Here is a 27319-nt window from a genome sequence, read left to right on the forward strand (position 1 = left end):
AAGAATTCAATTAATGTATGCTTATTTATAGAAACAAGCCAAAGTACAAACTTTTTTTCAATTTCTACCTTCAATAACAAAAAAAGAATTAGTTTTACATAAAAGTTATCTTAGACACAAACTTCCTTGAAATAGCCCCCTTTGGCTTTAATTACTGTTAAATTAATTTTGCAAACTGGGACATGGAGAGGTAGTCTAATACCTGGGTAGCCTAATACCTTCAGCCTGTAGTGCAAGTAAAATAGGCACTAAAGTTGAAGGAAATATGGCAAAGGAGGAGTTCGGCTTAGATGTGCCAGGCTATCTAAACATGGTGGCAAGAAGGTTATTTGCAGTGAGGAATTACAAAGAAGCTTAAGATTTCCAGACACAGTGTTCAGTACACACTGAGAAGGTTCCAGCTGGTGGGCAGTAATTTTAACAGGAGAAGACCAGGAAGATCAAGGGCAGAATTCAATAAATGCACATAGATTAACTGAATTCTTCTCTACGTTAGGTTCTTTAAAAAAAATTAAAAAATTTGCATATATATCCTGCACATCAGGAATGCCTAGCAGAAGTGTAAGAGTAAGGATCAGCTTTCTAGAAAGATCACGGCTCGGGTTTTAACCTTGTGAAGAGGCCCGCTAAGCGTTTGGTGTTTGTTTTGGGAATGCGGTCTCCCCCCGGTGCAGTGTGTGGGGTGAGGTCTGACGGGGGCTGTGGTTGTGTTTGTGTGTGGAGCAGTACCCCACAGAGGAGGACATGATTGAGTGGGCCAAGCGGGAGAGCGAGCGGGAGGAGAGGGAGCGCCTCGCTCGCCTGACGCAGCAGGAGCAGGAGGACCTGGAGCTGGCCATCGCCCTCAGCAAGTCGGAGCTCTCCTGAGGCAGGCTGGGCCCTCCTCTGTGCCCGTGCGCGCCAAAGGAGGAAGGAGGGGGCGAAAAAACTGAACTGAAGGGCCAGCCCCCTGGGAACATTTCAGAACCACCGAGCATCACCATCAGCCGTCATCATACACGCTCCTGAGTCCTCCACGGCCGTGTCCTGGCTGCCACGTTTCGATTTTTCAGTTCTGTACAAATACTCGATTATTTTTAATGTAGAATAGGTACAGAACTGGAACTCCTAAATTGGTACAGGGCAGGTATGGAGTGGTGAAATGGCAGGTGCCTGTTTCAGAATGGATTTGAATGTTTGTCTTGCCTTCCTGGCGTATGGACAGAGGGAACCGCCAGTGCATGTCTGCGTCCTCGTCTCCCAATTCCAACCCTACCTTTACCGTTCTGCCAGTGACTAGCCAGAACAAACTGGGGCAGTCGTATCGTTTCGTTTTGCTTCCTCCTCCTGCCCCCGAGGTCTCCATCAGCCCTCAGGTGCATCGCCCTCCGTTCTGCACACACATACGGACTCTCCAGCCTCCCCGTTTCCATCGCCTCCGCGCTGTCCCTGTGGACGCCCGGCTCGCCGCTGCTGTGTAATTTCAGGAGTTCGTCGTTACCAGAATGCAGGTTATGCCGACCGGCTGCCTCCGATCCCTCATCCGGCAGCCAGTGCCCGGGGCGTTTTAAAAGGACGTTGTCTTTGAAGATTTACTTGAAATGGGGGGCGGATGAGCCCAGCTCCCAGTTATTCTCTCTCTGCCCGTACACCAGAGATCCGTGATGTGCCGTGGAAGCAGGTGATGGTCACGTGGTGCTTAAAGTACAGAGCTCTTAGCCGATGGCCAATAACGTTAGAGGAAGCAGATGGAATCGTGGGTAATTAGTCAGGGCCTTACAGTAGCAAACAGTTGCACAGTGGCCACTGATTTTATTCAGTGAGATGTGGTTAATAATCAAAATGTCATCTCTACGGGAGTCTTGGTTTTAATTTCCCTCGGTGATATATGAAATTGCAGAATGCATCAGTGTACGACTATTGTCATTTATAAATCTTGCCGTTATGTTCCTTATGCTTGAACATAAACTGCTATCAATAGATGGCATATAGTGTGGATGCTTAGTCTGAAAGGAAAGGTATTGAACCGAGTGTGAGGTCAGTCATTTAGGAGTGGTCCGCGTGTAGACATGGATTCGGCGGTGATTCCGACAGAATAATTGTATTATAAAAACGGGGTATTCCCTGTTTCCTCCATGTTGAAAATAAAACGCACCACACGCTCTGACACAATGAACTGATTTCATAAGTACGAAGTGCAGTGTTGGTGAAACGCCTAGCAGAAGATGGAGGAGACCCATAACGGCAATATGTAGTTATTGTACCTGTGTATCAAGTGGACATGTTCCAGGGAGTGCGATCTGTTTGAAGTGGACGTTGCTACTGTATGCCAGCTGCCCTGTGCAGTGCATTTCGATTCCTCTTGATTGTATTGGAACGTATAACCCCAGTTTATATCATGCTCAGCTGCTTGGCTTTTTGTGAGAACGACTGCTTTTCCCTTTTACCGCTTTACTCAACCTGCCTTTTCACACGTGCCAAAAAGAGACCACTGTAGGGAAGAACCTTCATGAACGTATGTTTATATATAGCTGCGCATTTAAGAAAGCTCTTTCTTCTTCCTGGCACAAAGCTTGTTACTGTTTTGTGCTTCTGTGGTCCACCCGCATGAAATTCTATCTCCAGCTTCTAAATGGCTTTTTTTTTTTTAAATGCCATGCAGAAGTAGAAGAACCACTAGTTAAGATTTTTGTTTTGAAATTTGTGCCCGGAGAGATTTGTTAATTGGATTTTCTGTTTGTACATTTTATATGTGCAGGTAGTTGCATCTGGTTTGTCTGGCTGTATAAACAACATATTGTAAACTAGTTAACACCCCATTTACTATTGTTGAATTAAAAGTATGTTGGACACTTTAATATTTGGGGAAAGAGACTTGCTACTCTTATTTAAATAGTGTGAAGACAATGAAATGCAGTATATTTTTATTTGGTTGTCATTTGCAGTAAATCTTGAAAGATGTCTTACTAGTTGTTGAGATTCTCTGAATTTTATCATTTATAAAACTGGATTCAGGAGTTAAAGGGTGAGTACTGAGTCTGAAATGTTTCCAGAATCTCATTTATGGGTGAGAAAGATTCCCTTTGTCCTTACTGGATTATTTTCTGGGACATATCCTTCATGTCCCAATTCCCAGGTTAAACCATGCTTATGTTACTTCAAAACTAAACCTACATAATTCCGATTTGACTTCCTTTTTATCGAGGTTTGATTATCTTGGTCTATGCCTTATTGCAGTTACCATGCCTGTACACAACCAGTTTTCTTCGCCTAACACTTCACTGAGGTACAGCAGTCAGCAGAGGGTAACAGACCATTCTAAAAGCAGTTTGCGTTTGCTTCTTGCTCTAGCTTTGTAAAGCTCTGAAGTTCTGATGTTTTATGCGTTGCTTTGAACGCGAGCGATGCCATGGCGGGTGACTACCTGCTTGTGGAGTCTGAAGTGACTGTGAAAAGTGTCCTTTGTCTTTTGCACAAAGACTGCTGCTGACTGTGGACTCGTCATCATTTCAGTTTTCCTTCTGTCCTGTAACGTGTGGTCGCGGAGGAGCGAGTATGGACGGCAACCTTTCGAACAAATGCATTTTAAAAAGTATTTATTAGCGACTTTTTTGAAAAAAAAAAAAAACAAGCAGGCGTGTTTGGGTATTATGTGGAGAAGAAGGTAAATTTGAACCTATCACTCATGAATTGGGGCACAACTGTGAAAGTCAATCCATTGATGACTGTGGAGTTGTGTAAAGGAAGGGCCAGCTATGTATTCAAGTCATATCTCAGTGCAGGCGATATCCCTACCTCCCAATATGCCATTAAAATCTTATTTTCAAACCTCTTGCTTTTAATTGGGAGGGGGTCATCAGTGACTAAGCATGGCATTTATCTAGGTTTCTGGAGCAGTTGCCCCCCAAAGACATCTCTGCTCCTGGTATATACAGCAGGGACTCCATGCTCCACCCAGGAGCTGCTGTTCTCTCCCTCGTCCCTCTGCTCACCTTGTGTTAAGTGTTGCTGTTTATTATTGCTCATCTAACATGTATAAACTTTACACTCATTAAATCAAAAAACCACTGATGTATGTAGGCTATATCTATATAGACTTTTTAAATCTGGCTAATTTTATTTTTTATTTGTAACTTCAAATATATTCCCTTAATGATGGGAGTCATTGTTTAATTATTCTGCATTATAACCTGTAATTAAAAAAGGGTAAATAAATGTAAAATATGAACATTCTGTGCTCTGTCATTGTTTATTAAAATTGTTTATTGTGCGTGTTTCCTCTGTTGTATGCTTCTCTATAGGCTATTGTGTATATAATGACAACATTGCTACTTTGACATGGTAATATAGTTTTTTTTTTTAAGATTTGTGAAATAATGTACTAAATCATGATTGTCAGTATTATTTTGATTATAAATTAAATGTCCATTTTGTTCAGTGGAAGTTTTTGTATGCAACACGTTTTTGGATACCCGAGGTAACTATTTTGCAGTAGGCCGATACTGTAAAACCTTAGGGAAATCAAATTTTCCCCCAAACCAATGTGAAATAGATCGCTTAAAACGGAGGGCGCTAAGACCTTTTGATTGCTAGAGGGAAATGTGCTTTACATTAAAAGAAACTTACAATAGCGCTGGAAACCTCGCACACCTTTTTTGGGAATAGGGAGGAGTATCTCCGGGCAAGATCTGTGGATACTGTACTTTACGCCTCGCTGTCACGCGCTCACCTGCGCGCATGTCCACTGGTTGAACGTTGCACAGTACATTAATCGGATATTCCACTATCTTTCGCCCAGTCTTGTGGAATGAGTTTCATCGCTAGTTGGAGACGCAGTCTTAAGAGAGATGAACGCAACAGGTAAGGTCTTTCGTTTAACAAATCATGACGATTTTTTAGTGTGCGATGTTACAGAAGGCATTGCACTCGAATTTGGCGTGCGTGGTTATTCACATGCTTCATCGGCTTTCGGGCTGGGACTGGTCGAACATTAATCAAATTTATTCTGACAACTGAAATACTATTTCTTCTCTTTCTTATGCTTTCGGTGCGTGTTCTCTGAAGATCAGCGAAAGCATTTTATACTGAGAATGGAGTTTATGTTCTTGACGTGGTATATTGCTATTGATTCATTTAGTGTGAATACCTGTTTTGCGCTTATAATTTGATATGGAGGCGTGTAATTGACATCTAAAACCTTTGGAACAGTTACCCTTATTTTAAAATGGAGGAGAGAAAAGTGGAATTTCTCCAAATTATGCCCACACATGTAAGCTGAATGCCTCTTGCTTAACTACTAGCAGTGAGAAAGGACATGTATTTCCTCCAAATCACCATTCATTTCTTGCACTTTCCTACTGTTAGGGTCTTTGTCATTAACAGTGTGTTCCAATCAGTGATGTACACATGTTTATTTTATAATCTTGCTGACCCCACATCTGTGGAAAGAGAAAATAAATGTACTCAGTATTGTGACTATCGGCCAATTGTTTTTATGCAGCTATAATTAGGGTTTACATACAGTAAGCCAATGTGAAATGTACTAAAATGAAACTGAGTTTGTACTAAATGTATTAAAATGCAACTGAGTCTGTTAGGGATGTAACACAAAATACCTTGCATCATTCAAGGTTTTGTTTAAGAACTGAATAAGTAAACAAAATATATATTTGGATTCTGCATTGTAGCCACTGTATTCAGTATTCGCTTCTCACTGTTTACCTAAACATGGAAATGGACACATGTAGAATGGTGCTCTCCTCCATTCCTTCACACAGACTACTGTTCTCTATAGCGTGTTATCTGTGTCAGGACATCTGCCGGTCCGTGGGGCTCGGGTATCATACATGCTTCTCCCTTTGATCAGTATCTCTGTGAAATGGACGCTTCAGTTTCCTCATCTTGTTTCAGGTTGCAGCTACCAGGCAACAGCCATGAACCTAAAGGCACAGCACCCTCATTCATGTAAGTATCTTTTGGGCCATTAATCATATTTCTATGATTAATACACACATTTCTGTTGAGAATGTATGATCTGCTTCTTCCCGGCTCTTTTCAGCCAGGCTTTGTATGTTGTCCGCGCTGGTAACCTCAAAGCAACGTTTCTGGGAAATGTACATTCAACACAGAAGTGCTGATGTGGTGTCTGTGTGTACCGTGGAGGGTTTTGCGGATACGTGTCATCTTTAGCATTCTCTGCAGTAGAGCCCTCAGTGTAGAAAATATATGGGCATGTTCACTGCTCCCATGCTTACATTACAGGAAGAGGATGGCAGTGTTATCTTGTGGTGAAGGGAAATTAATGATGGTTGCAGTCGGAGGGGGGGCATCAGCAGCCTGCTGGTCTGAATATCAATAATTCACGGACAGCCGTTCTGGGAAAGAAGCGATCAAAATGCCAAGTGAAGCTAGAGGAGGGGACACAGGCCTGTATGGATGACCCACGACTTCACCGGTGCCTAAACTGGTTTATACAAAAAAATATTTCCGCACGCTGCTGGGTCTCTCGTCCAGTTCAAGCTCTGTTCTACCGGCAGGGTAGTCTCGTAAGGAATCCAAACTGTGCTGAGTCGAGCTATGACCAGCAGCATTGCAGGGAGTTGCGTAAATGGCCACAGTCTTGCCTGGAGAGGGAGAGATCGTAGCAGATGGAGCATTTGTGTCCCATTCTGCTGCACCAGAGATGCCCTCTGGCCAGCCAGATTCCTACAGTCTGCTTGCACAAGCTACACATAGTGTCCTCCTGCCAGTGAGTGTTTGCATGAGCTTCCTGGTGGTCTGCAGTCTGAAAGGAACACACATCATGGCTTCACATTTTGAAGGAGCGCGCACTTGTCTGCACTCCTTCAAAGAGATCAAGAGTTTGCAGCAGTGCCTGCTCATCTGACAATTTTGGATAAAACTGGGGTAAATAGTCATTTTCAAACCATTCTCTACCATTTGTACTGGTCAGTTATACTGTGCTCTTGGGTCACTACTATGCTAGTTGCACATGGGAAAGCTGGTAACAAATGAAGGAGATGTTATTCTCTCAATAAGCACAACTGGTGACCCAGAGGGGCCTAGCAAATCCCCAGCAGGCATTGGGTGAGGGGTAATTAAGAAAACCTGGCTGTCTTATGCCCTCCTTGCCTCGGTGGGATAAAACCAATCATATCCTGTCACTATTGACTCCCTGGCATCGTCTCGATTTAAACTAGTGATGTCTTTACCCTTTTCTCACTGTGCCACCCAGAAACCCCAAACAGTGGCCAAACCAGTGATAGAACATTTGAACTTAATGCCTTACCCAACAGCTTTTCTGAGATCATACATAATGGGACGCTGCGCTGGAGCTCAGCCAGCACTGGAGCACGGAACCTCTGACAGCTGCCCAGGTGCAAAGCGTTTCGCCAATTTAATTTCCACCAGTCTCCTGGACTACCGGGCTTCCTTTTGCTGAGTGATTTATGATTTCTTGTGTTGCTCCAGTTCCAGTAGCTGAGTATGTGAACTGCGACAAATAAAAAGTCATTGAATTGATAAATTGCGCATGTACTTTTTTGTATTAAATTGGTTTAATCAAAAAGAATCTAGCCATGCTATAAACACTCTGCACATATCCGCACATAAATATTAGAACTCTTCAAGTAGGAATACTCTCCCTCCCGAATGTTAAAACATTTTCATTATCAGTAATGGACTTAGAACTGTTTAGTGTAACACTTTAAATGGTTTTTCCCAATCCAAAGTGCTTCACTTAAAATAACTTAAAGTCTATAAAATAGAGAAATAAAATGGGAGTAAAAACAGACACAACAAAGAAGCCAATACACAATGAAAGGGAAAATGTACGAACAATTAAAGATAAAATATGCTAAAGACCTATATAAAAGCCATGATAGAATAAATCTAATTAAAAGTCATCGTAAAATATGTTTTCAGTTGTTTTTTAAGATGCCAACTAAAGCTGTAAATTGATAAACTGTGGGAGACTCTTATTGTGCTATAAAAATGAAACACTGCGTCTCCACTTTGCTTAAGCTTTAGCAAGTTTTTAGACATGCGCTCTATGATGTCTGATAGGCAGTTAAATAGTGGTTGAAAAATCACTGTTATCGTGTGCTGCTACAACCCCAATTATCTGTATTCAGTGGTGGCTGAAAAGGTCATTCTCCCTAATTAAATAAAGTATGTAATATCTTTATCAGAGGTGGGACTCCCCACCACGATTGCGACATCTGAATTTATTTCTCATGGGATATGCATCTCATAGTGTTTGCTCTTAAAAAATATCAAAATGAACCCAGATATTACTTTCAAAGAGTAAATAAACCGGAAATCTTCACATACTCCAATACATATAAAAATAAGCACAGGCAGCAAAAGCGTATCATTAAGTTTACCCTTATATCTTTCTTTGCAATATTGTTTTGTTTCCTTTAAAATAAACTGCACGTCAGCATATGGTTTTGTGTTTTAAGTACATCAGTTTCATAATATATGTACCGCCATTTTACTTTTCAATCGCAAATAAAATTTGCACAAAAGTTATTAACTAGTGCTTTTTTCTTGGCCTGCTTTGTGGTTAATATGATGATTACACTAGCATTGCCCCTGATATTAAATCTGGGCCTTCTCACTAGTCTACCATCACTGCAGTTTTGTAGGTATGTAAGGATGTGACAACTCTCTTCTGCAATAATCACCGAAAGAGTGGTCATCCTGTTGTTACTGGATGCATTCTTCTTTGTATTTTAATAGTGCAGACATTTTAACAACTTAATGCAAATCCTCCCCGTAAATTCCACAAAGGAGCCACAGTCAGATAGACTAGAATTGTTTCCAGGGTTAAATGACACCATTTGGGAAATGCTTATTTTCAGAAAAATGCCTATCCACAACCCTGGAGAAGATATGTTACTTAACTGGCTTAATATGCTCAAATCCCTACCTATAATCCTGTCACTGTCAAAAAATGTAATTCAAAAAATATTAAGATTTTTTTATTTATTTCAGGGGAGCATTAAACAGTGTTGTGTTTATTGTTAATGCAAGCTGAGGTTTGGGTTTAGTAACGGTACACACTGCTGTCCTGTTGAGACTTCACTGTGTTTATCTTGCCTTTCTTCCTGATGTGGAGAAATTTTTTTCTGCAGATCAATCAGAGGGATGCTTTCCTTTGTATCTCAGACTTTAATGGTTGCAGATTGAGCCGAATTACTGGTAAATACCTATCCCATTCATCTGCAGCATATTTGTTCGTTGCAGTTCTGTGAATGGGGCACTGTTCTTCTGTTCTGGCTGCAGTGACGAATCCGAGTCACCGCAGACAAAAACAGAGGAAAGGAGAAAAAGCAGGACTGTACCTTTTCACTCTGTGAGGCTGAGCGTCCCATTCAGAGCACTTGCAGATTTGTTTTATTGCGTTCTTGCTTGCCTACCGTCTCTTTTGTGTTTCGGCCGCAATTCCACGTTGGGGTAGAGAGCTTAGTTGATTCCTCTGCTCCAGGAGGCACTAACGCCAGTGCTTATCATATAAAAAAACATGGGGCTGGAGTCTGTGGGAATACGGCTAGCTCTGCTAGCGCACCACCCAATCAGAGAGGAGACTGTAGCATGCAGCGTGCAGCGTGAGCTCAGTGACTGGGAGAGGAGGGAGTGCAGGGAGTAGGAGGACTGAGTGCTCAGGACTGAGGAGTTTTAAGGAGTGAGGGGGAGATAAAATGTTTGGTTTTTCCTCCGTGTGATAGTCATCCCAGTCTTATTAGGGCTCTGTTTCTCCTCCCCTCTTTCCTGTCTGCCTGACTGACTGACTGCTGCTGCTGCTGCTGCTGTTTCCACTGGTGCTGCTGCCTGAGGGAAAGACGTACTGCACTACAGGAAGGGCCTGAGCAGCTCTGTGTGCCTTTGGGCTCGCTGTCTCTCCCTCCCTCCCTCTCTCTCTCTCTGGCTGTCTCTCCCTCTCTCGCTCTCGCTGTGTCTCTCTAACGCGTTACCAGATGAAAATGTCAGTGGAAGCAGAAACTCTGTCGAACGGGTAAGAGAGCTGAAGGGGGGCTGCAGTGCTGCGTCTGTGTGGAATTTGGAAATCGAGTTGGCGTCTCTCTCTCTCTCTGGTCTGCGTGTGGGTCTGTCACTTCTGCACATTTTTGGTTGAAAAATCTTTAGACCTGAAAGTCGGTAACCACCGAAACTGGACAAACGCTCAGATGGTGTTTATAGTGATAGCACTGTATATGTCTTTAATATGTTTGTGGTACTGTATATGAGTTTTTTGTTGATGTTCTTTGCTTTGGCTTCGGCTGTGATTGTGGTGCAGCATACAGTATGGAAATGCTTGCCTGTCTGTGACACATCATTTTTGAAATGATCTAGTGGTGGGTGTGCTAGCTACGAGAAAAGTGTACGAGACGCTGTCTTGTTTTGTTTGTATACGTTATGTGTTTTTTCTGGAGAGGTCTGCACATGCTCATCAGTAGGAGCAATGATCTGTGCAAGAGGCCCTCCTGAGAAATGTGTCTGTCTGAACTGCTGACTTCTATAAATGTATGCTTTAATTTAGTGCATGCTATGCATTCCCTTTGAAATTTAATGCAGTCCAGTGTGTGCTAGTCAGGGGATTTTATATGTGAATATATTTCCATTGCTCTTTTATTATTCTGTTAGCCATTAAGTGAATGATTCCTGTTGTTTCCTCATTGCAGCACTGTGTCAACAAGAAAGTTTTATACGATGGTCAGTCAAGCCTTTCATTGAAATCTGTCGGTGACCAGGGTGCAAATATAATCCAGTAAAGCCAGCGCTCCATGTGATTACAGGCATGTCATTTGGCAGTTTGTGATGTAATGGTATATCTCAGCACTGTTTTTGAATTCAATAAGGAATGTACCGTTTTCACAAAGCTGCCGGTATAATGACAATAGCTACCCACAGGAAACTCAGCAGAGCTCATCTGGAAGTGAATTCATATGTAGGCCTATGTGTGTGTGATGACTGTGCACTTTTACATCTATTACCATGGAAACATATCGCCCTGTTATGATCGTTGATGTCCTTTCGCGGTGGCATGATTTCCGCTCACTCTCTTATGTATGAGGTGTGCAAGCTAACTCAAGGCCTGCTTGACACACGGCCTGTAGTTCAGTCAGCCCGGGCCTGCGAATGAGTCTAATACTCATATTTATTATCCGCGTAATGCTAACGCGCTCAACTGTGCTGAAGTGCAGCGCTGTCTGCATGTTGTGTTGTTAGTTGTGTGGTCATCCATTTGTCATTAGTCACTGAGGGAACAATCAGTCTAGGAGAGACACAGTGTTCTTGTTCAGGATGATCTAAAATGGTGTGATTGCAAATTCTCAGGTTTTGCAAGCAAGGGCATTTTTTTTAAAACCCTCGACCCCCTCAATCGAGTTCTACTTGGGCTAGCATAAAGAAAGCCTCTGTATGGTAAATGTGCTGGAATGTAAAGAGATGGCTCTCATCAAGTCACCCCTCTTGCAACAATTCTCCTCGGCTGTGAGGCCACCGGTCTACATTGTGGGGCAGCTGGAGCATGCTCAGTAGGCCCGTCTTTCGTTTGTATGGAAAACAACGCTCAACTCTTTGCTCTTTACTGTCTGTGGAAGTATTTTGCATGACGCAGTCATACCTTGCACTACACAGCTGTTTTTCATCACTAAATGCTTATGAAACTTAAATCATTAAGTCCCCCCCTTCTGGAAGTGCATACCGCTTTATGGTGTTTAGATTCAACTGGAACAGAGTGATATAACACTTGTATTTACAAATATGCTGTCACATTGATTCCATATTTGTTTGATGTGAGGCATAGCAGTCATGTCTGAAGTAGATATCCGATTGACATTTAATTTCAAAGATGCCAGTGGTGCAGGCTCCCATGACTCAGCTAGCTGAGGTGCTCATCGCAAATGCAGGCTGGATCTATGGTCTCTTGGCTTCGTCATTAGCTGACGATGACAGGAGTCCACATGCTGTTGGCTAATTACATTATCAAACATAGTGGTTTTAAGTCAGCCATAGTTACTCAGGTTATTGTTGTATTAGCTCCTAATGTGTCAGGTGTCCATTTGTCTACCCTCTATCGTCTTTCATCAATGAGAGATACATCTCCACATCAGTGCTGGCTTTCCCATGGTACCGTCTGGCCTGTAGAGTGTAAAAATATCCACTTCAACCACAGTGCTCCTTGTGTGGACATGAATTGCACAGAAAAATAAATGCATCTATTATACGTATATACAATGTGACTTATGACCATTATGTTAAACCACAGTCCCGATGGTTCGGGTATGTTGAACAGTATGTTATGTATGTTACAGTGTGTTGTTTATGTTATTTATTATTTCATACACTAAGAGAAAACAGTGATGTCTCTCATGATGCATAAGAAATGCAAGCGTGAGTGAAGGATAAATTGCCTCTGAAGAAAAGAAGGGAGTGATATAAGCGATTACATTAAACATTAAAGCGGCGCAATTAAGTCAGAGAATGGTTAGATACTGCGTTTCCGAAAATGATCAGTAGGTCGTTGGAGTGTGCAGCCATCGGGGGGCCACGGAGGAGGTGGGTTTTGATGAACAGAACATTTGGAGGAGATTTTGGCTACCCAGGGAACTGGGATACTGCAGCAAAGAACTGTGTTCATTTTATGCGGTTTTCTTTTCTTTTTTTAAAAAGCTGTGCTATTTGCGGATGCTACAGCACTAAGCATTCTGCCTTTGTAATCCATCTCTCTATTTTGGTTCCCCTTTTACTTCCTGTCTTTCTGTGTATATTTTTAAATAGGTATGGTGACACAGCAGTCTTGAATACTTGCACAGCACTTCAAATCCATGAATCGAAGCTCATAAATTACAAAACAAAAACACTAACATATGAATGACTATCAATGAAACTGCAACGATTCTTTGTAGAATGTAGAGTAGTTTCTGTTACTTTATTCATGATGTTCGTAGCGGTCAGGAAGAGTAAATCACAAAGTCCTCTGAGCATTAGCAGAGAACTGGGCCTGTATTTTCTGTATTTGTAAATCAGTGTGAGTTATGATCTAGGACCAGGCCTGCCTATGTGCTCATAATGGATAGGTCTGGGATATGGACGAATGAAAGCTGCAGTCCTGTGCTGAGAGTCTTTATGAATTGTGAATACATGCTGTGGCCTGCTTCCCAATTGAAGTGTTGGATTGATTTTTGGGATAAATGACTTTAATCACTGCCCATTAAATCTCTCTCTCTCTCTCTCTCTCTCTCTCCACCCTCTCTTTCTGTGTGTGTGTCTCTCTCTCTCTCTCTCTCTCTCTCTCAGGTCACACAGGTCAGACCTCTCTGTTGCCCTTGACGACTGCATGGCAGCTCTGGACCTGTTCTTGCAGAATGAGTTTGAGGAGGCCCTCTCGAGACTCCGATGCAGGTGAGATCACTGGCGGTGTCATGTGACCCAGCGTGGGCTGCACTGAACTGTAATCTCGCCTGCTTTCCTCGGTCCGCTCCTCCTTCTAGGTTTATCTTTTAATATTGCCCTCACATATCGCTTCATCAGGTTTCGCTGCCTTTCTTTTTTCATTTGTTCCTCATTTCCCTGTCTTTCTCAACCCTTTTAAATCTCTTCTCATTTTTTGCCACTCCCCATGTCCCAGTTTTTCCCTGTCTCGCGTTTCATACGCCTTCTCCCTTGCACAATGAAACCATGGTCCTTAATCCCTCTCAGGTTTGCCGTCTCCACAGATCTGACTTTGCCCAACATAGTAGCCCACATATGAAATTGGAGAGGGTAATCTTTCCAAATCTCCCGTCTCCCCACCCACTCCGCCCTGCTGTCCTGGAGCGGAGGCTCCCCCCCCCCCAAGCTCTAATCCACACCAACAGTGTCACAGCGATAGAGTGCAAGCACTGCCATCCACATGCCTGTCAGTGTCTGCCACTGGCTTTTTGAAACATACTGTTTTTGTGAAGAGGTGCCAGTCAGGGACTCCACCCCCACTCACCACAGGCTCTGAGTTTCTCCACACTCGCGTGTAGGAGAAGCTTTGCAGGATGTGATGTTTGGTACAGTTCATTTAAGAAAAGGCTAATCCTAAGTCTCTTTACTGCAACATTACCCCAGATTCTCTACAACACACACAATGCCGATGGTGTTTAGTGTGTTAGTGCTGTATAAGATGCATTTTTCCTCATAACAGCATTTATGTTGTATATTTTTGTTGTACTTGTTCAGTCTCCCTTCTGTCTAAAACAATGTAACATTGTGCATGGCCATTCATATTTTATTATGTCCAAGAAATCATTTTGTGGAAGGAATGCTTTGTCCATAATGAGCACTGAACATTTTACATAAGTTAAAGGTACACAAAATGGCAGTGCTTTTCCTTGTGGGGTCTTGGTCTGATAAGGAGCTGAAGCAACCTCCCTGGTTGGAGTTTGTTGAGACTTTCTGTGCACTATGTTGGGTAATAGTTATGTTGGTTCAGATCAGTATCAACATCAAACATGGATTTTGTAATCGTGAAAACAGTGTGGACAGACCAGATATGAATGTGGTGATTCTGTAATGTAATGATTCTGTGTTTACCCCATTACAAACATTAATACATAAATCCTGTTAGTGAGAAGGTTATGATTTTGTGATTTGCAATAAAAGGTGAGGGCGGAATTGTACAATGAGAACAACATAAAACCTTCTTTTCAAGCAGGGTTAGCTCAAGCATAGCCTCAGTGATTCGACAGAATATGTAGCTGTGTGTCAGTGCCACAGAAGCTCATTGGTCCGCATGAGAGTGAGGTCATACAATGGGGACACTGCCTCAAACTGCCACAAGTTGAAAATTACAGGCACTTGTTTTTGTCTTTACTGTAACTACCTTTACCTTAACCAATGGGAAATTAGTAGTCCCATGATCGGTACATTTTGTGAGCCCTTTTGGCAATTCCTTTCAAGTTGAAACAAATCTTGAATATAATTTAAATGATAAATGTCGCCTAAAGTTCTCTGCTGCTTAAATTTCCATGAATTCTTAATAAAGTCTGTTATTGTAATAGTTTCCATTGTAATGTGTGTAATCCTATGTTCCACTCAAGGATTTTAATCAAGTCCCTTAATTGAAAACACAACAAATTCACACACAAAGGATATGTGTACTGTACAGCATATCTGTGCAGTTCTCCTGGGTCTTTCATAAAGGTGCTGTGTCTTGCAGTGGATTTGATTAGATGTACCCATGATGGCAATTATGCTACAGGCTATCACACCACTACGCCTGATTTAGTCTCCACAACAGAAGGCAACAACGGGCACAAGCGGCTCAGTTCTTAGCCTGCCATTACCCATGACCTGATCTTTCTTCCCGGGAGTTCCCCAAAATGGGATTAGGAGTTTTGGAGTTTCCCTTTATAGCAGCCCTGATCCATTAAAATCTTTTATCAGTTTACATGAGTGACAGTAAAATTTGATTACATTTCGCCTGTTCACTTTATTTGATTTTGCACTTACTCTTATATTTCATAAAGGTACATACAAAAAATGCCTACCCACTGTAGTTTGCTGTTCCACTTTTACTGCTTGTCAGTTAGAAGGGGTGACCATTTGTTATCAAATGAGAACACAGGCACTGATTTTCAAGGAATTTCAGATATTTAAATATTTTAACAATGTGTTTAAATGAACAGATGGAATTGCAGGCTGTTTTCAGGGGAAACATGCTCCCTCGACAGTGGTGTGTTGGTATTTTAGGCATTGTCAGTACAACTGGAATGCCAGTCACAAAGACGTACAACGTACTGATGCGGAGTTCAAGCTGTGGCTGTGGTGGAACCTACTGGGAACCAGTCAACCCAGCACTCTTGGCAGTAGAATGTTTGACCTCCAGTGTGATATTCTGGAATATGGCAGTGTTTCCTTAGCAACTACACATAATTAGTTCTGTGATAATATTGCAGATGTAGACTTCAATGGTCAGATGAGTTTTTATCAGATCTTTTCTGGCAGGATTTGTTCTCATACTTTTTTTTGTTCTTTGTTCAATTTTGAATGATTTGTTTTTTTGTTATTTTTTATGCTTTGTCCAAAGCGAAAGTAAAGAGCCTCTGATTAACAGAATATTTCTCCGCTTGATTTGTCCCACAGAACCAAGGACAGCATGTACCACGCCCTCACGTACGCCACTATTCTCGAGATGCGGGCGATGATGACCTTCGACCCAGAGGACATACTGGCGGCTGGAAACACCATGAAAGATGCCCAGGCAGTCTGCCAGCGGTAGGGACTGGCCTTGTCTTGTGATCCTCACATTCAGTTTTCACCACTGAACATTTTCTGACGTTTTGCAGCCTGTATTGATTTGAGTTGAGCCCCGTTAGACGCAGGAAGCTGTCCTTAAATCGGCGTGCTCCCTCAGTGTGCGGCGCGTGCTGTGAGTCATCGCGTTGTGTGTGCGGACCCAGCCGCAGTGGCGCCCGCTCTCACGGCGTGGGGGAATTTCACAGCCGCGCGCGGGAGTGCGGCGTGGAGGACGTGCGAAACCCCCGCCGCCCCCCCGGGCTTCACGCGCGGACTCTCCCGGCCCGGCCCCGCCCTGCCGTGTCACCCCACCCCGGGGGCGGGGCCCGCCCGGGGCAGGATCACATGGGGCGGCTGCCTGTTCCTCGCCAGGCCTGCTCTTCACATGACCCTGTTTAAATCAATTAGACCCTCCGCGCTTCATTTCCTGCGCTGTGGAATGAAGGCTGGGTGGCATCTTTTCCCACTGAAAGTTCCCACTTTTAATGATGCGCAGTACATTTGTAAATGGCCCATTGGATTTGGAAAGATTTTAGTCTCATAGTACTACTTAACACTTAAAAATAGGTGATGCAGGCTATGATTCTTTTGTTGTTTATGTAGAAGCAGCACCCTGCCTCCACCTTTCTAAGTTAGACATGTTACGCTGTAAAACCAGCAACCAGCGTATCCGTGAATGATCTCTATATGTGTATTTGCAGATGTACCTTACACAGAAGGCGATCATATATTTCTAATTTTTACTCTGGTAGTTGGAGCCTGCACACGGTGTTTCCCCTGGAGTTTCGGTACGAATAGCCTGCTCATGGTAATGAGGAACTATATGCACTTTCAGATTCCGCAAGAAGTCCTCCTTCAACAGCCTGATAAACAGAACTTTCACTGAAGGTCAGTGCAATTGAGTCATCAGATTTACCTCTCTGCCCCAACTGATGCTTGTGTGATGCAAATTGTGTTGTGCAAATTCACAAAAGCTTGTCTGTTCTTTCTCCACCTTGTGTCAGCTCAGCATCTCTTTATCTTATATTCCTGTATCAATCATGTATATCAAGTATAATTTGAGAATGTGGTTCTTGTTTGTAGATCTATTGTGCAGCTCCCAGTTGTAGTTTGATGATGTCGGAAAGGTAACTGTGCTATAATTCTCACCTCAGAGGAGCTCCACGCCGAGGTGTGCTATGCAGAATGTCTCCTGCAGAGGGCAGCGCTCACCTTCCTTCAGGTAAACCACCTTCACAGCTGTCTGTGCCCTGTCCGCTGTATTGAAATCAACCTCTGTCTCTCTCCTTTTGCACCTGGCTATGTAAAAACAGCAGGAATGTAATCAAGCACTGTTTCGTGATTTTTGTGTGTCTGTATTTTTTTGTGTGCACGTATTTTCATGATTTTCAAATCTGTACTAGTATATATATATCCCTTGAACCAAGCAGCCTCATATATACTTTTCTGAATGTTTTTACAGGATGAAAATATGATCAGTTTCATCAAAGGAGGCATTAAAGTGAGGAACAGCTACCAGACATACAAGTAAGCAGCACTGCAGACCACACCTGTCTGTTTCTGCCACCCAGCAGTGCTCGATGGGGCTAAAATCATATCTTTCTCCGTGTTTCAGAGAGCTACACACTGTCCTCCAGTCAGCTAGCTACGTCCACGGCGACAATCACTGTCACTTTGAAGGAGGGGTAAACCTTGGAGTGGGAGCCTTCAATCTGGTGAGAATTAAGCCTTTTATTTGTTTAGATACCGTAATACACTACGTTCTTTGTGTAGCCATTATTCTTATTTTTTATTAAATCATCATCTTGTACAATATGTCATTCATTCGTTATTATCAGCTACCTATGCGCAAGCATGCTGCCTGAAAAATATGCAGTGGGGTGATGTGGGTAAATTGAATTAGACGACCAATAATCTGTCCCGTTTTCCTTATCTACCACGTGTGCCATACTGGGTTCTTGTATAGAGCATTGTTGCCATTCATTCTAATGTATGCCTAATCGGTGACATCTTGTATGTCTTAGGACCACTACACACAACACATTCATCCCATCCATAATTATCTATAGAAAGCTCTCTGTGACATAGCAACGGGTTACATTGTTCAAAATTTCAATAGATAATAGCGCTGTATGTTCTTAGTGTTTCCCGTTTTCTAAAGTGGCCAGTGTTGTTGAAATCCCAGAATCCTCTGGTTATCCCCTTCCCTCACACTCTCTTTCCTCAGATGCTGTCTATGCTTCCCACCCGAATCCTCAGGCTGCTGGAGTTCGTGGGGTTTTCTGGCAACAAGGTGAGGTTTTGTGACCGTGTACTGTCTCCTGCTTAGGGGAACAATGTAGTGCTGTGTGGTGTGTAAGTGCTGAGTGTGTCGGTGTGTGGTGTGTAAGTGCTGAGTGTGTCGGTGTGTAGTGTGTAAGTGCTGAGTGTGTTACTGTGTGGTGTGTAAGTGCTGAATGTGTCGGTGTGTGGTGTGTAAGTGCTGAATGTGTCGGTGTGTGGTGTGTAAGTGCTGGAAGGTGTGTGGCGATGTGGTGTGGGTGTGTTTTGAAGTGCTTGAATTTTGGTCGGTGTGTGGTGTGTAAGTGCTGAATGTGTCGGTGTGTGGTGTGTAAGTGCTGAATGTGTCGGTGTGTGGTGTGTAAGTGCTGAATGTGTCGGTGTGCGATGTGTAAGTGCTGAGTGTGTTGCTGTGCAGTGCGTTAACGCTTAGTGTGTTGTGTCCCTCCAGGACTTTGGCCTGGAGCAGCTGCAGGAAGGCTGCTCCACCCAAACCTTCAGGGCTTTCCTCTGCAACATGCTGCTGCTCTGCTACCACACCTTCATGAGCTTCATCCTGGGTGGGTGAGATGCAGCGGGTGCTGCTCCTGTTCTCCACTTTCCTCAGTGCCCCCCTGGATTCCACTCCCCCTCCCCCCGCAGAAAAAAATGAGGACAGGTGTAAAGTCTCCAAGACACCACATGCCTTTGAATTGCTGCTGTTTTTACTGCAAGCCTGCAGAATAGCAGTGTCACCATGCCAGCTCCCCACTGGATACCTGTTTCCTCTCTCTGTACAGGCACAGGGGAAGGGGATGTGGTGGATGCAGAGAAGCTACTGCAGCCCTATCTCAAGCAGTATCCGAAGGTAAAACGGGTCTTAATGTTTATGGAGCAAAAGACAGCATGACTAATTATACGTCAAACAGGTTCTGTGGAAATAAGTATTTAAATATTTTCAAATCAATTTAATTTGTATAGCGCTTTTTGCAGAGAACTGTCAGAAAGAGGCATTACAGAGTAACTAAAGAAAAATCAGGCAAAAACCAGGCCTGAACCCCCAAAAAGCAAGCAAGGTAAAAACTCCATAGTGGGCAGAAAAACACTCAAATGAGAAAAAACACCTCAAAGGGGAGAAATCTGGGGAAGAACCTGAATACAGAGGGAGAGCCCATCCTCCCCTGGCCTGCCCGGTGTAAAATAAGGGTAGAATGGATGGTAACACAAATGTAATAAGGGATCTATCACATTTTAAATGTGTTCTATAAAGACATATTTTGGCACATTTCTTCAGTAGGGACAAACAGCATACAAGATGGCACCTTCATGTTTCACGTGTCGGTGTTTTCCCAGGGAGCCATCTTCTTGTTCTTTGCTGGGCGAATTGAGGAGATCAAAGGAAACCTGGATGCTGTGAGTGTTTTTTTTTTTTTTTTGCAGAATTATTATTAATGTTGTATTTTAACAATCCTCTCTGACACCTGTAACCAGTTTTTTATTGACACAACTACTACCTGTGTGTATCTAGGCATGTTTACATGAATCACATTTTTATCTTTGTATGAGGTTATGTGGTTTGTTATTTTGTGCATTAGTTTCTTCAAAAATGAACTAATTATTGTATGTGTGTATGTTCATGCATGCGTATGTGCGTGCGTGTGTGTGTGTGTGTATGTGAATGCATGTATGTGTGTGTGTGGGTGCATGTGTTTGTGTGTGTGTGTGTGCGCGCATGCGTGCATGTGTTTGCGTGTATGTGTGCATGTGCGTGTGTGTGGGTGTGTGTGTGTTCCAGGCTATTGGTCGTTTTGAGGAGTGCTGTGAAGCTCAGCAGCACTGGAAGCAGTTCCATCACATGTGCTACTGGGAGCTGATGTGGTGCTTCACCTATAAGAGGCACTGGAAGATGGCTTACTTCTACGCCGACTTGCTCAGCAAGGAGAATACCTGGTCCAAGGTGAGGGCATGGCAAGGCCTCAAGCTGTGTTTTAATGTCCTTCAGAAAAAAGACAAAACTTTAAGTATGACACTTCTCCAGCCATAGCAGGTGTTTAAGCATATGCTACGCACTATGTAACAAAAAGGAACGCAACCTTGACTTCAAATAGTGTAAATAATTGTAAAAAAAAAAAAAATTGGCTAAATCATGATTAGAAACACCCAACACATGTTGGCAACAGCTGCCTTTATCAGGGTTCAAACGAAAGCAAACATGCACAGGTGCAGTGCACTTGTAATCAAGATCAGCAAGCCAGAAGTTCAGTCCATTTAACAGTACGGTCAATAAAGCAGCCATGTGTGGATAGATACGTATATACAGAAGATACATACATTTAGACAAAATGCCATTGTGCTTCTTTGTTGACTGTGCTGTTAAAGGGACTGAACACCTGGTCTGCAGGTGGTCTGATTACATGCACCTGTGCATGCTTTAGCTATACAATAAAGGCTTTTTAGTTTTCTTTTTCTTTCTGGAGGTTGAGTGCCTTGGAGGTTTTTTGGTCTTTTCTTCTATATGTGCAATATATTCATAATTATAAAACCACAGTTGTGCCCTGTGCAGTCTTCTGTGTGTAGTCATTTTATTATATGCAGTTATGAAATGTACGTTTTATAGATTTGAATGTTTTTCCTCGAGTGATTTTACTGTGATAAAATTGTCTCCAAATGTTGAACTCGATGGTGACAATGAATAGAAGCCAAACACAAACGGTGTTGCTGTCAGCAATGGCTGTTTCAGGGGTTCAGAAGGACGCTGCCTCCATTTTGGGAGTGTTACATTACATTACATTACATTATATTCCAAGCATTTAGCAGACGCCCTAATCCAAAGCGACTTATACAACTTTTACATAGCGTTTGCATTTAATCCATTTATACAGCTGGATATTTACCGAAGCAATGTAGGTTAAGCACCTCGCTCAAGGGTACAACGCCAGTGTCCTACTCAGGAATCAAACATGAAACCTTTAGGTTACAAGGCCAGCTCCTTACCCATTATACCAGTACATGTCTAACATTGGTCTTCGTGCAGAAGCGGGTTTCTGTTCTGTTTTTCGGTCCCGTGTGAGATGAGCTGTGTTGTTCCGCCTCAGGCTACGTACGCGTACATGAAGGGAGCCTACCTCAGCATGCTGAGCAGGGAGGAGCGCCAGCCTTTCGGGGAGAGCGAGGTGGCGCTTTTCAGGTAAGACATAACGCAGCCCCCAGGGACAGAACCAAACCTGGGTAAAATACATACTGGTTTTCGATTCAAATACTTTGCTACGCTTTACTGATCTTGTGTGTGGTGTATTGCAACCAATTAAATACTCTCAAAAAGTGCAAACCCCGCCTTCTGGTCATATTGGCTCAGTTACACCAGGCAAGATCAATAGAGCACAGAAAAGTATTTGAATCCAAAACACAACACGTATTTGACCCAGGTCTGGTTCACTGTGTACTTACGTCTGGCTTCTGAGCGCGAGCGAATGGCCTTTTTGTGTTTCTTGCAGGCAGGTGCCCGGGCTGAAGCAGAAAATAGCCGGGAAGTCTCTGCCGACCGAGAAGTTCGCCATTCGAAAAGCTCGCCGATACTTCGCTGAGAGCCCTCTGCCCCTCCCTGTACCCCCTCTGGTCAGTTTTGCCTAAATGAAGGTGCTGTGTATTGGCAAATTGCTGCAACAAATTACAAATCACTTTGAATTGAACAATCAACCAGTGCTTTACACTGTTGGATGATTTGCTTTATTTTTTAGCAGGACAGGATATTGATATGTTATTTGTAAACAAACACCAACCACCTTAATCAGCCACCATATCCCATTGCATATCACACGTTAGGTACTGTTTGAGATGAATGCCAGTGAGATCCAGTCGATGCATGCACAGCTGTAGGGATAAAGCAGCAGCTGTGTGTCTCTTGTGTGCCGCAGGAGATGATGTACATCTGGAATGGGTACACAGTGATCGGGAAGCACAGGGACCTGACTGAGGGGATGCTAAAGACCCTGGACGAGGCCCAGAAAAGGCTGGATCAAAACCCAAGTAATGACTAAGACCCAGGAGAGCCACCTTTGCTTTTTCAACAGCGCCCTGCTTAGCCAACTGATTTAATTCATTTTCTAAGTGAAGGCCACTATGGATGACCATAGCCATTTATCAACTTCACATTTCCGCCAGGTGTCACCTGTTAGCGAGTGAATTAGTGATTGAGTATGAGTCTGTGTGTGTACGTGCGCATGCGTGTGTGTGTGTGTTTGCATGCATGCGTGTGTGTGTGTCTGCATGCGTGCGTGTATGACGTTCAGGGCAGCTGCGTGTCTGTGCCCTTTTGCCCTTAGTGTCTGTGCCCTTTGGACCTTAGTGTCTGTGCCCTTTTGCCCGTAGTGTCTGTGCCCTTTTGCCCTTAGTGTCTGTGCCCTTTTGCCCTTAGTGTCTGTGCCCTTTGGACCTTAGTGTCTGTGCTCTTTGGCCCTTAGTGTCTGTGTATGTCTGTCTCTGTCTCCCTGTATGACCTGTGCACATGTTCTCTTCCTTAGAGACAGAGTTCTCCATAGATGACCAGTGCCTGGTGAGCCTGCTGAAGGGCCTGTGTCTTAAGCACCTAGGACACAGGGAGGAGGCTGAGCACTACTTCACCCTTATTGTCTGCAAGTGAGTGGCCCTCTTTTTGGCTATAAAGCCAATGGAACAAAGAGAAAGAGACCTTTCATAAGTGATGGTCTCTGAATTCTTTAGCGGCAGATGAACCATCTTGTCACATTTTGCAGTAGGTACAACCTGTTGAAATAGATGAGCATTTGTTAAATAAATGTAGTAATGTTTTGGTTTGCTCATAGTATGCTCAACCAGACTGTTTGTTAACAGCTGTATTGTTTCCATACGCGACCGTCACAACAGCTCAGTGCCTGATTGCTGTGCCTGTCTTTTCACACTTGGCAGTGAAACGCAGATTAAGTATGATCACTACTTGGTGCCCAACGCGCTGCTGGAACACGGCTTGCTGTGCCTGGAGCAGGGGCGGAGGGAGGAGGCCGTCAGTCTGCTGGAGGCCGCCAAGTGAGTGACTCCGCCCTTACAGAGCTGGGCCCACTTTATGTCCTCATCTGGTCTCTATAGTTCATTCTGACTGCGTGTGTCTATATAGACATTACATTACATTACATTGCAGGCATTTGGATTACACAACTTTTTATATAGCATTTACATAGCACACATGGCATCCATTTTATACAGCTTTTATACTGAAGCAATGCAGGTTAATTTCCTTGCTCAGGGGTCCAATGGCAGTGCCCTACTCAGGAATCGAACTAATGTTCCCAGTTCCTTATCCACTATGCATATAGCTCGCTCTGACTGTGTGTGTGTGTCTCTACAGCTCGCTCTGACTTGCATAATGAAAATATGATTGCATGAAAAACCAAACCCTATGTTATGTCCCTCTTTTTTTGTATTTTCAGGCATAATTATAAGAATTACTCTATGGAGTCCCGGACACATTTCCGAATACAGGCTGCTTTGCACAAGGCCCAGGCCACGGAGGAAAATGGAGTCCACTGTGTGACATCCAGCCCATAGCTGGGGGCACTGGAACAGAACTGCCACTGTGCAGGACTCAGTCCTGGAGAGCAGGGATGGACCACACAGGGGCACTGAGCCAAAACACACTTATCTGAGCGACTGGCCTCACTTAGAGCGGTCAGGAAGCCATGTGCTGACAAACACACACACGGACACACACACACACACACACACACACACGAACGTGCACACGCACACGGATACACACACACACACTCACGTACTCACGCACACAGGCATATGCACACACACTCACACACACACACTCACATACTCACGCACACAGGCGCATGCACACGCACACACACACACACACACACACGAACGTGCACACGGACACACACACACACACACAAACGTGCACACGCACACGGAGACACACACACACACACTCACGTACTCACGCACACAGGCGCATTGCACACGCACACATACACACACACTCACACAAACGTGCACAGTCTCACACACACACACACACACAAACGTGCACACGCACACGGACACACACACACACACACACAGTCATGCACACACGTACATGCACACACACTCATGCACACACACTCACGCACACACACGCGCACACACACACACACACACACATACACACTCCCTCTCACACACACACACACACACACACATGCTAACTTTTACAGACCTTTTTAAAAGGTTTCTGTGGCTCATGTGAGTGATGCATCCCCACTGGTTTTGCCCTCTGTGACCAAAAACACTGCGGCCAACCCACAAAAATATCTGGCTGGGAGTGCCCTACTAAACAAGATCAGAACTCCATTTTTGTCTTATTGTTTTGTCTCTGTTTAGTCTTTTTTAAACAATTATTTTAAGAATATAACAAAATATAAATCATAGAATAAAAAAGTTAAATAAGGTGCCAGTGTTAACCAGATGGATAGCATTTTGACAAGAGGCCTAAGATCCTGAAGTAGGGTTGTGTTCTTCAGGGAACAGTGCCATGAAATATTTCATTATAAAGACCGATGCTCTTTTTAAATGTTGTGTTTCAGGTAGCAAGATTATTAGCAATATTAGAATGAATGCCACAATATTGTAAATTACTATAGATGAAGATTTAGATTTAGAAGTCAATTAAGGAGTACCTGCTTTACAAATGCTGGCCTTTAAAAATAAAAACATAAACCTGTGTACATCCATAACTCATAGTAAATATCTGTAAATTAATTTGATTTTACATAAAAAGACAATACAAAATCAATTATAAGAGGGTTATTCAGAGTTTGGTTATTTAACTAGCTGGCTACATTTTTAAATACCCCAAAATAAACTAAAAAATGTATCCCAAAAGAGCCACACTTGCAGTACATTTAAAGAAATATACAGGTAACGTCCTATAATAGAGATAATGGCAAGAAGCATAACAGTGCTTTTAATAGCAAATTGCATATTACATTTGATATGACTGACACTGGTTGCATACTTCTGTGATAACCCCACCTCCTCAAACACTACAGTTGTAGGCAGATATGAACTCTGTCACACTATGCTCCAATTAAGTCTAGAGTACTACAACAGATGGCCATCCAACAGATTTAAAAAATCCTCTGTCTTTCATATTTAAACCGTTTGTCAGTTTGCCCATACTGAGGTCCAGTTTATAAGCTGTGGTGTAGTTGATTCTAATTAGGTCATGTTAAATACTTTGGTATCTGCATTGGAATGTGTGCATGGCAAATGTGTGCTTCAGAGCACTACTTCTACTCTGACTCCATTTTCTGGAAATGGTCAACCCACAACCTTGCTTCGTTTGTATATAGTCGACACTGGCATCTGAAAATATCTGAACTCTGCACTGCACAGGTATTCAAGTGGAAATGGCATAATACAGGGTTTTGTTTTGTTTTGTTTTAGATTTATATGCAATGATTGACTAAAGTGGCACCCTTTAAATTGTCCAGTTTTATATGGACAAATCCATGTGTCTTTTAGAAAGGCAGTCTCTCTCCTTTTGACACAATCAATGTGGTAGTTTATCTCAAACAAGGATTCTTTAATACTACATATAGGAAGGCCAGGTGTATAATTCAGCCCTGTGTAACTGAGGCATTGATGATGTAATGCATGGGGCCCTGAAATCACCTGTCCCCTCAAGCTTCTGTTTTTGTGTTACTTCTGAACCCGTATCTTTTCACCACTAAGTCTACTACAGTAGGAAATATACCTGAGCACCTTTTATGGATTACAGCAGTTCAGCTGAAATATGGCGCACTTGAAGTGTCTCTTGGCTCTCTATTTACCAGCATTTCACAAACACACCAGGGATAAACTCAATTGTGAGGGATCAAAGCTTTGTTAATGTGGATGCATTTCGGGTGGTATGGTAATTTATAAAACATTATTATTATTACGTTTTTCAGGGTCAATGATGCCCTAATTAATGATGCATTTAATTTTATTTGCGGATACAGGGAAATATTATCCAACACTATAAGATTAAGAAATATGCCAAATAATGTGATTACTACATTTTTTTAAATAAATAAAATGCAGGTCAAACAGTGTAGGAATAAAAGACTAATCCAAGGCTTGGATACCACCATTGTAATGCCTACTGGCATCACATTGCCTGTGATAATACTTTTTCTGTAATGCTAACATGTATGACTAGTATGATTGCTGTAATCATACATGTTAGCATGATTAAGACAATGTTATGTATTACGCTACCTCAGTGCTCAGATACATTCATTATATTGTGCCTCCCACATGATATGGTTTATCCCTTTGCTATTCAGAAATATTCTGTGGACTATTATTTCTTTAAGGTGTGCTGTTATGGATATTGCAAGTTATTTACAATGGCAAAGGCATGTGCGTATGTCCAGGCACTGCAAATGCGCAAAACATCCTAAATGACACATTTTCTAGATAAATAATCTCAAGAACACATGGAGTAGAAGCACTTGACGAACGGTCAGTTAGGAAGATGTTTTCCCTCAAAGTGCTGAGGCCGAGGTAACACTATATAAATTATTTCAAAAGCATCTATTTTAAAAGCATCAGCTGTTTTGTTCTGCCCAGAATTGTACTTTTCTAACGGCTAAATTGATTTATGGAGTAAAAAAGATCCTGTAGGCACTGTGACATAAAGGTCAGCATATTCTATGTTTGGGACATGGCTGCTGTGCTGTTTAACATTCCTTTGTAAATACTAAATGTTTTTTTTGTTTTTATTTAAGATTAAATGATAAAAAGAAGTATCACATCA

General features: G+C 42.8%; 2 protein-coding genes across 3 annotated transcripts in view; both read left to right on the forward strand.

Moving 5' to 3' along the window:
* eps15 (epidermal growth factor receptor pathway substrate 15) overlaps window positions 1–4207 on the forward strand; it is a 42834-nt gene extending 38627 nt beyond the window's left edge. The window contains exon 25 of the mRNA XM_064333315.1: window positions 727–4207. Within this exon, the coding sequence (XP_064189385.1) occupies window positions 727–867 (141 nt within the window). The 3' untranslated portion in view covers window positions 868–4207. The remainder of the gene's footprint in view (window positions 1–726) is intronic.
* A 164-nt stretch (window positions 4208–4371) lies between these two features.
* Window positions 4372–27319, forward strand: ttc39a (tetratricopeptide repeat domain 39A). 2 transcript variants are annotated; one of them, XM_064333316.1, is made up of 19 exons: window positions 4372–4839; window positions 5890–5943; window positions 13285–13389; window positions 16099–16230; window positions 17087–17139; window positions 17406–17473; window positions 17714–17778; window positions 17867–17966; window positions 18479–18544; window positions 18983–19091; window positions 19311–19378; window positions 19864–19923; window positions 20306–20467; window positions 21606–21697; window positions 22005–22125; window positions 22425–22536; window positions 23031–23145; window positions 23434–23550; window positions 23952–27319. In XM_064333316.1, exons 1-19 carry the CDS (start codon window positions 4787–4789, stop codon window positions 24067–24069), a joined length of 1770 nt encoding a protein of 589 aa, XP_064189386.1. In that variant the 5' UTR covers window positions 4372–4786; the 3' UTR covers window positions 24070–27319. The 2 variants fall into 2 exon arrangements, with proteins under 2 accessions (XP_064189386.1, XP_064189387.1); XM_064333317.1 differs by lacking the exons at window positions 4372–4839; window positions 5890–5943 and adding an exon at window positions 9343–9997.

This window comes from Anguilla rostrata, chromosome 4, assembly GCF_018555375.3.
Source record: "Anguilla rostrata isolate EN2019 chromosome 4, ASM1855537v3, whole genome shotgun sequence".
NCBI lineage: Eukaryota > Metazoa > Chordata > Actinopteri > Anguilliformes > Anguillidae > Anguilla > Anguilla rostrata.

What these genes read in the sequence shown, in the direction of transcription:
- ttc39a (XM_064333316.1), top strand. Translation starts at nt 4,787, where the DNA reads ATGAGTTTCATCGCTAGTTGGAGACGCAGTCTTAAGAGAGATGAACGC. An exon ending in ATCTCAAGCAGTATCCGAAG is followed by an intron (nt 19,379 to 19,863) that starts GTAAAACGGGTC and finishes GTGTTTTCCCAG; the next exon opens with GGAGCCATCTTCTTGTTCTT. An exon ending in AAGGCTGGATCAAAACCCAA is followed by an intron (nt 22,537 to 23,030) that starts GTAATGACTAAG and finishes TCTCTTCCTTAG; the next exon opens with AGACAGAGTTCTCCATAGAT.